Below are 14,628 nucleotides of genomic sequence, written 5' to 3' on the forward strand. Positions count from 1 at the left end.
TAAAAGTCAGGTTAATAGCAGGTGTTTCTACAAAATAGATAAGCGACAAGACTTTTGCCAGGGACTGTATGACTGCTCAAAAGCCAGTCCTTAGAAGTAGGCTACAACTTCTTGTTGTTTACATAACCTTTTTCACTTGTTTTTTAAAAAACAGATTGGAATCAAGAATAATAAGCTAGCAATATATTTAATATAAGACTGTTTCAACAATCTTTCCAGATAGACTTTAGAATCACATTCAGATTCAGTGTGTGTTATACTAAAAAGAAATGCAAACTGTCCTTTTGACATTGAGGTGTAAGTGTGTCATCCAGCCATGTACATGTGCCGTTGTTGCAGTAAGTTTGGCAGCTGCTTGTGCTTTAGTTTTGCCATGGATGTAACGCTCGGCCTCAGTGTCACTTTTCTTGCATCTACTGCGCATGCCCCCAGCTGTCGGGTCATATGACCAAGGAAAACGAAACCAAAAAGACATACAAAGGACAGTCGACGGCGAGAGAAGTACAAGTGTGTGGTTCCTTGTTCGCTGGAATCTCTGTAGGACGGACTAGAACTGGAATGCTGTCAAATCCACGATAAGCTACGTATAGCGTGCTGAGAGATCGTGTACGTCATTAAGTTAATACATATGAGCTGAAAAATATGCGTAGATCTGCTTTAACTGCCGAGAACCTTAGCCAGCCGGCTGTTACTGCTAGCTACTTCGCGCATGTGCCGTTGGGCTTCAGGGACTTATCTTGGCTGTAGAAGCTAAAATCTGAATCTTTGTAAGAAGTTACAGAATGCTTAAAAAGCAGTGACCGGGGTAACAGAGAAGTTAGAGTGGGGCAGAAAAACAGACAGGGTCAAACTTTTAACTTTGAAGACGCAGATCTAGCTGCGCATTAAGGTGTGTGTGTGTGTGTGAGCAGGAAAACTAGCTGTGTCTGCTCTGAAGATGAGGCTGAGCGGTGTGCTCGTGTGTCTGTTCCTGCTTTGGGTTGAAGGGTCCTGGGGTGACACACCGGCCAACTGCACCTATGAGGAGCTACTGGGGACATGGGTGTTTCAAGTGTCCAAAGGAGGACACGACAAGACCATTAACTGCTCCGCTGAAGGTAAAACAGCCACCACACTATAAACTGCTCACATTATGGGACCATGGTCGGAAGTTATGGAAGGAGATTATTAACGGTATTCTTGAGTAGTTCCGCAATTTGGAAATCAGGTGACCCGTTGAATTTTTAATAGAGACAGAAACCAAAGCAGGTGATTTCCCTATCCTTTCCTTTTTGAGTAACGTTAGTCTGGTTTGAAAAACATAATACACATAGTATCCTTACGACTAATGACAGTGAGTGACCAGCAAGTATGAAATATTATACCTGACTGACCTAAGTCATTATAAAATGCTTTAATGTCAAGCCTTTATTTCATGTATGAACAAGGATCTGAACTTTAGTTGCAAATTGTGTTTGAGCATACAAGGAGGAATTGGACATTCAGTAGTTCTCACTACTCACACATAAAGCCAGCCAAGAACGTTATATTAACATTATATCAGATTGCAATAGAATCATTCTCAACATTGCAAGAACACTGGGTTAATATTTGTGTTTGTTGTTGTTGTTGACTAATGCTTGGTAATGAATCTAAAACTTGAATCATATCCTACAGTTAAACTCTTGTAGTCTACATTGTATGGTGTGTTGTTCCTCCTCAGCTACAGGCCAGAGCACAGTGACGGTGACCCTGGAGAAACTGTCAGTAGCCACTGATGAGCTGGGGAACATCGGCTTCTTTACCCTCATCTACAACCAGGGCTTTGAAGTGGTCCTTAATGGGTACAAATGGTTTGCCTTCTTCAAGGTAAAATATGCATATTATGCACACTTCATTTATTTGAGTGATCATTTCAGTATTTTGTCATTGTAATTATGCAAAAAACACTATTTTCCTGGGTCAGGTTTTCACTGCCATCTATTAAAAATGCTTGTATTGAGTTAGTTATTATCTCACCATTAATATAATAACTCAACTTGTGTTATGCACTCTGAACTTTATGTTGTCAAAGTTCATCTCATCATTCAGCACATTTTGACATTAAATGTTTAGTTTCACTATTACTCAATTTCCTCTCCCCTCATGTGATAATGGTATTTGGAAAATATGCATTCAGGGCAGGCTAAAATTAATTGGAAATATGCACATTTAAAAGCTATATTGAAGGTTAATGTTTTAGTCATGTGATATTTCTAGTCACTCACATGACTCTGAGTTGAGGGAAGTGTCATAGCCTCTCTGTCTTCAAAACTTGGTTATGATTTATTCATGTCTAGTTCAACTTCCCCATTTTCTAGACTTGAGTTAGTTTAATGTAGTAATAGGAGAATAATGGCGAGATCCATAATTCCTTTTGAATGATGTACTGAAATTAGCTTACCATATATGGTTTAATGTGATCTTTATTCAGTTGCTTTTTTAAATCCTGAGGATTTGCCCTAATCTGATTGTCTGACTACCTTGCCAGTACTCTGAAGATGGCCCTAAGGTGACAAGCTACTGTGACCAGACCCTGCCAGGGTGGGTCCATGATGTTCTGGGACACAACTGGGCCTGTTTTGTGGGGAAGAGAGTCAAACCAGTACCACCCAAAATAGATTACAAACCAGTTTTCAGCAGCAGGTACGTACATTATGATAGCTTGTTACATTCCACAAAATGCAAAGGAGAGAAATGCTAGCTAATGAGCTAGACAGCAGTGGTACATGGGAAAATCTGTTTGTACACAGACTCTCAGCAAAGGCTGTGTTGATGGTCCTTTCAGTGTACTGCGCCATTTCACATTTCGGCTTTAACCTACACATTCATTTCTTCCCTTATTCCTTGCAAATGGGCCCTTGAGTCTGAATTCACATCTGATACATAAAATGTTGACGCACAATTGTTGATGAGGAGGCAATACAGAAATTAATTACTTGAAGAAATTTACTTGAAACAACCTAAAGCTGCTTCCTGGTTTCTTTGGTTCCAGTTGGATTTAAAAAGGTTATTGTCAAGTTACAGGTTTTCAGAAGTTTCAAGTTTAGTGTAATTTTAAACCATAAAAATATATCTGAACAAAATATTGTTTCTCTTGGATCCAGAATGATTTAATTTAGTGATTTAATCATGTGTATGATCCATCGTGTTGTCTAGGCTTTCAGCTTTCAGTTTCTATGCTCCTCATATCTGGAATAAACTCCCAGAAACCTGTAGATCCGCTGCTACTACTCTCATTTCTTTAAATCAAGCTGACCTTTCTTTTGATGCTTCCTTTCTTTAAATGACTAATCATTTCTTTAAATTTCTTATGTGCACTGTAAATTTTATTCTTGTGTTTTATGTTCTCTTTGTTTTTAACTGTCTTTCATGTGTTTTAACCGGTTTTTAATGCTTGTGATTTTTAACTGTTTTTACTTGTGTTTTATCTGTTTAACTGATTTTGTGTAAGCACTTTGAATTGTCCCCTTGTTGCTGAAATGTGCTATACAAATAAAGCTGCCTTGCCTTGCCTTGCCTAGGCTCCCCACCAAAACTGCCAATTTATCATTATGTTTACAGCATGTCCCTCCACTGATAAAGATGATCAGTGGAATATGAGGTCTGTCTGTGAATGCAAAGCTTTGGAAGTTAACCCTTGTTTCTTCCTACATGAAAGTCCATACAAACATATAGTGCATTTTTATGCTTAACTTTCTACTGGGGGGAAAAAAAAGAGTCCTTTTCCACCCAACTTTCAAGCCATTTGGGGATGCATGTCAAGTTTTATTACTCATGCTTGGTCAGTGTGTATGAAAGCCCCTAACTCAGGAAATCGCACCTTCACTATATCACGCCATATTTTCCCCACATTCAGGAAGCTCACAATTGCAACTGAAACATTTACACTGTTTAGTATTAATTTGTAGATAACACATTCTTTCAGCATGAAATGTGAACATTTGCACCCATTTACACTTGTCTCTTGGCTGGACTTTGAACTGGAGTAGGATCTTTTCTCCACATGATTCTGTATTGAATGCTGGGAGTTATACTACTCATAAACATTCTGTTAGGTGCAGTTTCTTACTGGAACAGTCTTCAGCACTCAAGGCAACAATTTAGCTTGCAACCGCTTTTCAAAGCTGTATTTGACATCTGTATCAAAAACTTGTTATTTGGATATGCAGGTCTTTATTATCCAAGTTAAACCTACAAACAGAAGTTTTTTTGCATTGCTACTGTATAATCTCATTATACTGTCAGGTGTGGGTATTTTTTTCAAAGCTGTACACGTTAACCAACTAACATTGATGACATACTATGATTCAACTGAACAATTTGTCAGGTGTTTCATGGAATGGTGGACCCAAGTGCAGAGAGCAGGCAGGCAAAAGTTGAGCTTGACGGTTTATTAAACAAAAAGCAAAGTAGAAACAAACTAAGGTAGTCCTGAGAGGGGCAGGCAAAAATTAATCCAAAGAGAAAAAAAAAAACATGAACAGGGAATCAAAAAACAAGAGCTGAACAAACCAGAAACTGAGACCAAAAAAAATCCAGGAAGCAAGGAACCAGACCCAAACTGACACGGGGAGACACGACAGGCATACACAAACACTACAATGACCTGACAAAGACTAAATACACTGGGTAACGAGAAAACAAGAGTCAGGTGACACAAGGGCTGGCAAACAGGTGGAAAAATCAGGTAATCAATCACAAGAGCGGGAAAATACAGGAAGTAAAAATAGACCACAAAACAAAAAACCCAGACTGTCAAAAATAAAACGGGAAACCGAACAGTGGGACGACACAAGACAGGAACTACAACTAGACAAGACAAGGTAGCAAACACGGACTATGACATGAAACAGTAAACAGAGTAATAAACAGGGAACAAAAAAATAAAACGAGACAAGACGTGACACCAAAACCATAACGCAATTGTTCCAATGTCTTTGTTCTGTTTGTGTGGCAGATAAGCCCCTTTTTAAAAAACAAACAAAAAAACACGTACTGTATGTTTCCTTATTCACCCTCTAGGCTGCTCCAGAAGCCTTACAGACACAACCTGGACTTCATTGATTCCATCAACTCTGTTCAGAAATCGTGGAAGGCTGCGCCCTACCCAGAGCATGAGATGTACACTCTGAAGGAACTGCACTACCGAGCAGGGGGGCCCGCCTCCCGTATCCCTGTGTGAGTATTTACTCTAACTAATATTGGTTCCTAAATTAATAACTAGTATACTCAAAATTACTATTATTACTACTATGTTATTGTTCTCCATGAATCCTGCTGTGCTTTGTCCTATTCATTCGGTGAGGAGGTGTATGAAACTGCTTTTATACACAGTACCAATACTCATCACACACAAAACCTAAACAGATGACCCCTTAAGACAAGATGGCTGCTTTTCTTCCACATCAGTATTTTATTGTTTTTCAGTACTACATTGTGTAACATGGCCTCTTGTTTTATTTTCATTGGGATGTGTGTTGCAGTCTCCAAATTCAGTTAGCTATATTTTGTACAGCCAAGCAGCCTGTGCAAAATAAACATGCACTTTACTAACAATAGAAGGAAAAACAGCACAACTAGCATCTGCTTAAAACCTTCAAGTTGGCTAAAGGATTCTCCTTACTTAAGGTGGAGCTACATGCATTTCCTTTCTATAGTAATAGGTTTTCTGTAAAAACGGTTTGTCAATGCAAAATATTTACCACACAATTCCCTTATTTTTACGCTAGGCGTGTTCGTTCTATGCCTGTGAAAGCTGATTTAGCCAAGATGGCGGCAGCTCTACCTGAGCACTGGGATTGGAGGAACGTTGATGGTGTTAACTACGTCAGCCCTGTGCGAAACCAAGGTGAAATTCAATTGCTGTCCTGCAGAATCCTAGAAGCTCAGTATTTACTGTTGTGTGCCGACATGCAAAGGTAGTTCATTCAAGACATACCAAAATGAAGATGGAGAGATAACTGTACTCTACTGTATCTGAGTGCACATATTAGAGATGTCAGCTACATCAATCGGAAGACTTGCAGGAGGCAGACAAAGCTGTACTTTTACACTTGAGCAGCCGTCAGTAAGGGCAGACACTGAACAGCAGCCACTCGCCTACTTGGCTTCCCTCTTGGCACACCTGGGTCTGCTTTCTGCTCTCCTCCTTTGTTTCTGCACAGCTTAGTGTGAGGGTGGAGGGATTATTCGTGGTGAGTAGTTAGAGTGACTGAGAGGGCCTCTGTAGGACTGGGCTTAAGGATCTGGAGAGGGCTGTAGAGTTTCAATAGAAGCCCACTAAGCCACTTTGCAGTGCTGCTGAGCTTATTTTTGCTTTAGTGTTTTGAGTCAGGTGGATCTGACAGGTTCCATTTCAGTTCACAAAAATTGGTATGATTGAGGATGAATTGGTCTGCCTGCCTCTTAACATCACATGCAACCCAACAGTAACTTTTAAGGGAAGCTGCAGGTGTAACTGGCATTGTAGCAGATTAAAGCTTTATAAATTCTGTGAGAGAGGTCTAAGGTTTGTGTACTATGGGTCCACCATGACAAACTTTTCATCTCTCATCTCAGAAACTTATTGAATATTTGGAATGCAATGTTTTCCCACTAGCACCGATCTTTAATTTAAATATTGTTGCACCTTATTAGTCTTAAGAGACTTAGAACTAAATGAAAACTGTTCTCACTGCCCACCTAACTTGAATCATTACTACAATTAAAGCTCACTGCAAATCCCAACAGCCTCTGTTCTCTGACCTAATTTGTTTCTGCAGAGCATTTTATTTAAGATCCTGGTGTCCCACATTATTGATGGTAACCAGGGGCTTGCTCTGTTGCGTGTACTGGGGCTGGAACATATTCTTGAACAAATGTGCAGGTGGACAGAATTACCAATTTATTAGGAGTTTATTTCAGGGGTGTTTTAGCAGATCGCATGTGCAGGTCTACCTTCAGTATCTTTGGACAGTTTTGGTTGACAATGTCAGAGGTGTTGACATTATCGCCATGTTTTTATTGTTGTTGCAGCATTGTATTATATTGAAAGGTGCTTCCAATGTTTAGTCTACTTTATTTGCATAGATTAGGACAGAATTACTAGAAGTACCTCTTAATGTAATGCTATCTAGTACAACACCAGTTGACAATCGAGGAAAAACTGAACATCACAAGCTTTACAAAGTCAGGATTTATTGCAGTGCTATTGTATTGTAAATCGTTGAGGTTCTGTTTCAGCATCATGCGGAAGCTGCTACTCTTTTGCTTCCATGGGAATGCTGGAAGCTCGTGTTCGAATCCTCACCAACAACACTGAGACTCCCATCCTCAGCCCGCAACAAGTGGTCTCCTGTTCTGAATATTCTCAAGGTAAACTAACTCTCCATCTAAAATCTTATTTAATTTTCCATTAAAATAGCAAAGTTTTGCAAATATGAATTGGGCAGCAGTTAGAAAATGCTCATGATGTTCTTATTGTGACTTATATTGTGATACATGATAATGCTGAAAAAGTATAGTACTGCGGTATATAAAGCAGTTTTATAACTGCAATGATTATGGAATATCCACTAATTCTTTTTGGAAAAAGCCTTTTTATTTATTTTTTTCCATCTTGAACCACATAAGGGATTTCACCAAGTGTAAAAAGTCGAGTAAACCTTTTAAAATATTTCTTGATAATGATAACTCTAAATTTTAGACCTATTGAACAAACCAGATTTAACCTTCATCTCTCCTCTTTAAGGTTGCGATGGTGGGTTCCCATACCTTATTGGGAAGTATGTGCAGGATTTCGGCGTTGTGGATGAGTCATGCTTTCCATATGTTGCAAAGGACTCTCCGTGTGGCGTTCCTCAAAACTGTGGCCGCATGTACACCGCAGAATACAACTACGTCGGTGGATTTTATGGGGGATGCAGTGAGATGGCAATGATGTTGGAACTGGTGAAGAATGGCCCCATGGGGGTAGCCTTTGAGGTAAACCAGATGCTCACAGTTTCCTAACTGCTATTCCAAAACATACAGTATGTGTTCACTAAACAATTGGGGGTTTGATCTGTCAATGCAGTTAAGTTCTGGTAAAGTGTTCAGAAATGGCTTATTTTAGCCCAAATTCAGCCACCATGTCTTGCAGAAGTCCAGTTAAACTAGAAGCCACTTTATCCAATTTCAAAATAAATCCTCTTCACAAGTTGAGATTTTAGGAAAGATTTCATCTGCTAGAGATCTTGTTTTCCAAAAGCATCTTAAAGGTGGTGTGGGATCACGGAAGGCTTGTATCATGTGGGCGCACCGACAGTGTTGTTGTCATTACTTAGAATTCCTCATGGGTTTGACAAAAACTATGCACTATAGCTTTAAACATAAATCTAAGACTCAATAGTAGGGCTGTCAAACGATTAACATTTTTTAGTTGATTAATCGCATAGTAATGGTGAGTTAACTCACGATTAATCGCATTTTTAAAATTCTATTTCAAATCCACTCCAATTGAAGTTAAATGAGATTATCAAATGTAATGACACATTGTCATTCATACCAAATGTACTTAATAAGTAAAAACTAGACCAATTGATCTCAAGGGTGTTTTATTACTGGCTGTCACTTACTGCATTTGTAAAGAAGTTGCGACATTTAACAAGTGCACCGTCAAATGCACTGTTTTGTAGAGACACTGTGACTGAGCGTTGAATAGGACTACTATGAGCCGTGCACGGCAGGTGTTCGAATGGTAGCTGTTTCGAAGCTGCAATCATATTTCTAGCACTGTCTGTGTTCAGCGTGCTCACTTTCTCTTCAATGTTCCACTGACCCGCCACATCCATAAAATGACATACGTCAGCCATATGCCTCTCATCAGTTCTCATTACAGTCAATGCATGTGAATGCAGCTTCCACTCCTGATCGATGTAATGAGCTGTTACTCCAAGATAGCTATGATTACCTAGCGATGTCCAGTAGTCACCAGTAAGCGCGACAGAAGCTGTGTTGTCCAAATTCGTAGCTAGTTTTGCCTTCTCTGTGTCATACCACTCGTGTATCCTGGACTTGACTGTGGCCCTGGATGGCAACTCGTACGTGAGGTCACCGGAGGCAATCCGGATAATATCACGGAGACCTTCGTCTTCCACTATATAAACTGGTCTGCATGCTGTGGCTATCCATTTAGCTATAGCTTGGGTCAGTTTACTGGAGGTCGACGTATCCATCGATCTGCTTCTAAAACGGCTGTCAAGGGTAGTTAGTCGTACGTTACCAGAAGCAGAGCTTACGCTGGGATCCGTGTGCTTGGCTTGCAAGTGATACCTCAGACTGGATGTACTTCGGTGATAACTAAACTCAGCTCGACAAATGCTACATATAACTTTCGTTTTGTCAAGTGTAGGCTACTATCTGGCAAAGTTTTGAAAATAAACTTCCCATCCATTATCCCTTCTTTCTCCATAATTAAACTCCTGTGCTGATTCTTTTCAATCTGGCTGCACACCCTTCTGTGAGACTACCACTTGGCGGCACAGCTACTGTTCATCAGTGTCGCGCGCCCTGTGCAAACACCTCAATACGGGTCCTTCAAGGGGTCAAAGACAACGTGCGTTAATTGCGACATTTTTTCTTAATCAAATTAATATGTGATTGCGTTAACTCGTTATTATCGCGCTAATTTTGACAGCCCTACTCAATAGATATTCAGGCTACAAGAAGACCTATGTAAGGCTTTCACATGTTCAAATAGGGTTTTTGAATTAATACCAAAGAAAGAACCATTTTAATTTTCATGCCTTCTACAATTAGTGAATTTCAACCACTTGTAGGCTTAAGGGTTTTAAAGCTTAAAGTTTTATGTCAAAAGTGTATTCATTTATCCGATGTTAGTGGACGTGGTCTTTGCTGGAAGGAAGGTGGCCCATCTCTGCTATAAAAACACTGAGGGAAACCCTGCATGATATCATTTGGCGGCTTCTCTTTTGTATTGCAAAACCTTAACTAAGCTTTTTGTGCATATTGCAAATGGAGCCGTTTTGTCACTCTAATTTAATTCACCAGATATAGTATTATGCCACCAACTCTTGACATAAGCTATTTGCTAATTACCTGGAAGTACAGGTTTGACTTTTCCTGTTCCTCAACCTCAAACCCCAAAATGTTACCAGACAGAAAGTGTTTCTCGTGAATGAAGTGTGTTTTGTAATTTATCCTTTACAACACAGTACAGCCTCCTGATTCATATGTATATCTTGGATTTGGTACAAAATGTAAAATAAATCATCCCTCTCCTTCCCAAGGTCTACCCTGACTTCATGCACTATAAGGAGGGCATCTACTACCACACCGGCCTGGAAGACCCCTTCAATCCCTTCGAGCTGACCAACCATGCCGTGCTGTTAGTGGGGTATGGCCGCTGCCACATGACCGGACAGAAGTACTGGATTGTCAAGAACAGCTGGAGCACCAGCTGGGGCGAGGACGGCTACTTCCGAATTCGCAGGGGCAGTGACGAGTGTGCCATTGAGAGCATTGCAGTTGCAGCGAACCCCATTCCCAAACTGTAGAAGCTGTAAACTCAGGATGAAAGGAATGAGGGGTTTTAACAGCCAGGCACGGTTGATGTAGTAAATATAGGCAACTTTAGTCTTCCATAAGTGAAAAGCATAAATAATTTTTATTTTTTGGTTTGTTTCTAAAAGTATTGACACATACCACTTAAAGCAGATTTTTAATTTGAGGGAAAGCGTTACTCTGCTCTTATGATGCCATGATTACCTACCACGTTTTTGTTCAAAATGTTTCCTGATTAAAACAATCACTGATTAGCTGCGTATAAACCATTTTAAATCAAGCTGCAACTGCCGACATAAACTTGGAATCAAAATGCATTTGTACACACATGCGGACGAGTCAGTGTTTGTGTTTGCTTGTCAGGTGCAGGACCTTGATTCTTTGTCTCAGGGAAGCAACAGTGGATAATTGTAATATCTTCTGTCCTTGCACCAATTTGAAACTGACTGCCATGTTTCTCTGTGGGGAAATTTGTCTGCATTCCCTGCGGAGCATTTTAAAGGGAATTCTTCATCTATCCATTAAGGGATGTTACTGATTGTAGTGCCTTTTATTCTGATTTGCACTGTTTTTCTTAAATTGGACAGATTAAAAGCATTTTTAAATGTCTGTTTTCTTTGTGTGTGTGCTAGACAATGAAACACAATTTGAACTCAATCTTCCTGGAATGTTTTTTTTTCTTTGGTTGGGGCGGTTTGGTTTTGCATAAACAAAAATGCATGACAAGGTTACAACAGGAGAGTGAAGCCATACACTCTATGGGCAAAACAATAGCTTGCTGTATAAGGGGATGAAGGAATGATGAAACAAAACTGTTGATATACTGGCACAAGCTCCTTAAGTGGGTAAATCTTAGATACATTTTCTGGCTTACAGTGATCATGAAAGTAACTAAGTACATGTACTTGAGTTCTGTAGTGAAACAATTGTACTGAAGTATTTACATGTCATGCTACTGTTTTACTTAACCCTTGTCTTCCCGTCAATCATGAAAAGAACAAAACACTATCACTTTTTTGACATTTCTTGTCACTTTTTTAATGTGGGTGCTTTTTTGATGGTTTTTTTTCAAAGGTTTTTGATTTTTCTAATGTTGACATTTTTGAAGGCCCATTTTTTTTTGTGATTAAAAATACTGAAAACTGGTCAAATTTGACCCAAGGACAACATGAGTGGATAATTCTTCCGCTGCTGACTTAATATTAAAAGTGTTTATCCTCTCCGCTTGGATGTTAAATGCGTCGTGTCACTCCCAGGGAGCTCGCCTGCGTGAGTCACAAGGTCCAGGCGTCTGTGCTATACTTCCCTCTGTGGGCCAGGGCGTACCTCACCTCCCCTTTCTCTCATTCCCAACTCTCTTCAGTTCTCTCCGCGCTGTCCTGTGCTCTGCTTTCCCCTTTCATCTCCCGGCCCTTTCCATTACGGTGGATTCATGATCAGCTCTCGCCCTCCTCGGTCGCCATGCAGAACAACCACAATAAGGAGCATCTTTATAAGATTCTTGTGATAGGGGACCTCGGGGTCGGCAAGACCAGCATCATCAAGCGGTATGTCCATCACAACTTCAGCCCCAACTACCGAGCTACCATTGGGGTGGACTTCGCACTCAAAGTCCTCAACTGGGACCAGGAAACGGTGCGCCTACAGCTGTGGGACATTGCAGGTACAACACACAGTCCAGCCTTTAGGCTCACATGAATTAAGGCATGTTTGCAGGAGGGGAAATAAATATGGGCTGGTATGGAAAAGTTTGAAATTCCCAGGTGGTTTCTGTGATATACTTTCCTTTGACTCAAACTTTACACATGTTCTGAAGTGAGCCACTGCCAATAAGGATAACTGCCTATACAGTATCTTTGAAACAATTAGAATGTATGGATTTCTAAAGATGTAGCCAATGTGATAGGACACACTGGTCACAAATAGATGAATAATAGTTTATTGGTTAATATTCTTTAGAAAATAGTTTTTTTCTGTTGGCAATTTGGTAGACAAATAAATGCACCTGGTCTATTAACAACTGTCTTATAAGTAGAATTGGCTGTAGGCTCCTTTTGGAAATTCATTAGTGTTAGTGCCAAGCTATTGTTAGTCCTGGAGGAGATTGTGCTTGTTATTATGTTGTTTTTCTTTTTCAAACGTCACATGATGTAATGAATCTGCTTCACAATCAGTGTGGTGGTTATAAAAAAACGACTTTTTCCATTTTAGGTTAGATACAAAACTTTCCAAATAACAAAAAATAAAGACTGATCTGAGGTCGGCTGCTCAAATGGAAAATATAGTTGTTTCAAGTCAAATGTGGAGCATTATGTATTTTTGATATACAGATAGTTTAGGTCAGTGATTAATGAGCATGAGAGCCCTTCATCACAGTTGTTATCAAACCATTTTGGTAGCAGGGTGACATTAAGGGTTAAAATTCCTCATGTGTACCAGCTGACCTGTTGGCATTACTCACTTCAAATCACTTGGCAATGCATATCTGCAATTACATGTTTCTCATTATTTACAATCACAAGGAACACACACTCAATCCATAGAAGTCATGAATCAGAGAAACTTTCTCTGAAACCAAAATCACATATTGAACATGAATTCTGTTGATGTTAAATCAACAAAATATTTGTGACCTTTCATAAACCAAGTGTAGTTAAATCTGCTTCATTATGTTGGGCAAAGTAATGGCATCTAAGTTGTCTTTATGATTTTAAAAGGCAAAAAATGTATTCATTCATTCATTCATACATAGCTGCATGTATTCAATATATAAGAGTAATTATGTCGTGACCCCACTAGCCACTCACCTCTTCTCTGCAATATGCTGAACTGCGTGACATTCCTTGGATACTCTGTAGTCTTTGTAATTTGTTTTATTTTCATTTTGTACTATGCTGTATGCATTTATTGGGGTTCATATGACTCGTCCACTCAGACCTGGAGAGTGGAGAAGTCCATTGGATATTAACATAGAGAATATGTTCTGTAAAAAAGGAGAAACTAGTATTTTAAATAATGTCTTTAACATAATACAGTATTTAAAGGCCTTGATTGCCTTTGGCAAACACAGTAATAATAGAGGCGTTTGAGTGGGATGCTGTTAACAAACCTGAAGGCTACAGCAGTCTCATCTCACATGAGTGTCGGCTGAGGTTTAGAAGAATCCTCTGACCTGCTGCTCTCTCCCCTCCTGTGCGCCCTCTCCAGTAAGCGCAAGCAGTCATGTGTCTTAAACTCATGTGAGGGAGATTTGAGGCCCGGGCCCTTGTATACAGAAAGCTTTTATTGTGAACTATAGATGAGTGTCTCCCTCAGATAAAACTGCTATAGGTCTGTACTGTATGTGCTCTGACAGTATAAGCCTTAAGGTGGAAAAGCCTGAATTGTTAATCTTAGTTCTGCGTAGCCTGTTCATTATCCATTTAGTTTGGCTCATAGGGACATTTCAAGATTATGTAAAAAAAAAAACACTGGTTACAAGGCAAATACGTGGATTAAATCTGCCTTTTAAAAATAATGAATTTGCATCTGGTATTTTACTTCAGCCAGCACTGCAGTGGGCTTGTTTGGGGGTATAATAATAGAAGTTTTCTCATGCCAAATATGTAATAAATCACTTGCCGTTTCTGTGCATTTCCCAAGACAAATTCTAACTTCAACCGTTCTATTTTTGACTGCCATTTTTTTCCATGGCCAGGGCTGATAGGGTGACATGGCTAGCTGCACGGGCAAATACCGTAAAGATGTGAGTGAGGCTGGTTTAGGGCTTATTAGAGGGGCTTTCCTACTGTTTAGCCTTTGGAAATCACACAGATATACATATGTTGAGCTGTAAAGGTTTGTGGCACAAGGAGAACTCCAGATGTGTGCTTCTGCTCTACTTCTAAATGAAGCCATTGACACTCCTTACCCTGAATACCTACTTTTTAAATCAGCTTCTTCCTAAAAGCACTACCCTGGAAATCCAGAGTTCTTGCGAGAGCACAATTTGAATTTGCTCATTGAGTTACTCTGACATTGAGTAATGCTGCTCATCAACTATACCCTTGTAGCCCAGCTGCACCA

The 14,628-nt window shown here is 39.7% G+C and overlaps 2 protein-coding genes and 1 long non-coding RNA gene across 4 annotated transcripts in view; 2 read left to right on the plus strand and 1 right to left on the minus strand.

The window, feature by feature from the left end:
* Nucleotides 1-762: 762 nt before the first annotated feature.
* On the plus strand, nucleotides 763-10,864 carry ctsc (cathepsin C). Of its 2 annotated transcripts, none has more exons than XM_032509816.1 (8): nucleotides 763-1,097; nucleotides 1,703-1,848; nucleotides 2,510-2,664; nucleotides 5,041-5,199; nucleotides 5,751-5,869; nucleotides 7,243-7,374; nucleotides 7,751-7,983; nucleotides 10,290-10,864. In XM_032509816.1, the coding sequence occupies exons 1-8, from the start codon at nucleotides 938-940 to the stop codon at nucleotides 10,554-10,556; spliced, it is 1,371 nt and encodes a 456-aa protein (XP_032365707.1). In that variant the 5' UTR covers nucleotides 763-937; the 3' UTR covers nucleotides 10,557-10,864. The 2 variants fall into 2 exon arrangements, with proteins under 2 accessions (XP_032365707.1, XP_032365709.1); XM_032509818.1 differs by having other exon boundaries at nucleotides 769-1,097; nucleotides 5,044-5,199.
* LOC116683100 (uncharacterized) lies at nucleotides 10,724-10,907 on the minus strand. The gene is made up of 2 exons (XR_004330525.1): nucleotides 10,831-10,907; nucleotides 10,724-10,767 (listed from the first exon to the last, which is right to left on the minus strand). It is a non-coding gene; the product is annotated as an uncharacterized LOC116683100 (long non-coding RNA).
* Nucleotides 10,908-11,817: 910 nt separating this feature from the next.
* rab38a (RAB38a, member RAS oncogene family) overlaps nucleotides 11,818-14,628 on the plus strand; it is a 7,337-nt gene continuing 4,526 nt past the window's right edge. Inside the window, exon 1 of the mRNA XM_032509819.1 lies at nucleotides 11,818-12,226. Within this exon, the coding sequence (XP_032365710.1) occupies nucleotides 12,025-12,226 (202 nt within the window). The 5' untranslated portion in view covers nucleotides 11,818-12,024. The remainder of the gene's footprint in view (nucleotides 12,227-14,628) is intronic.

Source organism: Etheostoma spectabile, chromosome 3 (genome assembly GCF_008692095.1).
Source record: "Etheostoma spectabile isolate EspeVRDwgs_2016 chromosome 3, UIUC_Espe_1.0, whole genome shotgun sequence".
Classification (NCBI taxonomy): Eukaryota; Metazoa; Chordata; class Actinopteri; order Perciformes; family Percidae; genus Etheostoma; species Etheostoma spectabile.

Coding starts and splice junctions, on each gene's coding strand:
- ctsc (XM_032509816.1), top strand. CDS start 938: ATGAGGCTGAGCGGTGTGCTCGTGTGTCTGTTCCTGCTTTGGGTTGAA. Junction 1,098..1,702: donor CATTAACTGCTCCGCTGAAG/GTAAAACAGCCA, acceptor GTTCCTCCTCAG/CTACAGGCCAGAGCACAGTG. Junction 7,375..7,750: donor CTGTTCTGAATATTCTCAAG/GTAAACTAACTC, acceptor CTCCTCTTTAAG/GTTGCGATGGTGGGTTCCCA.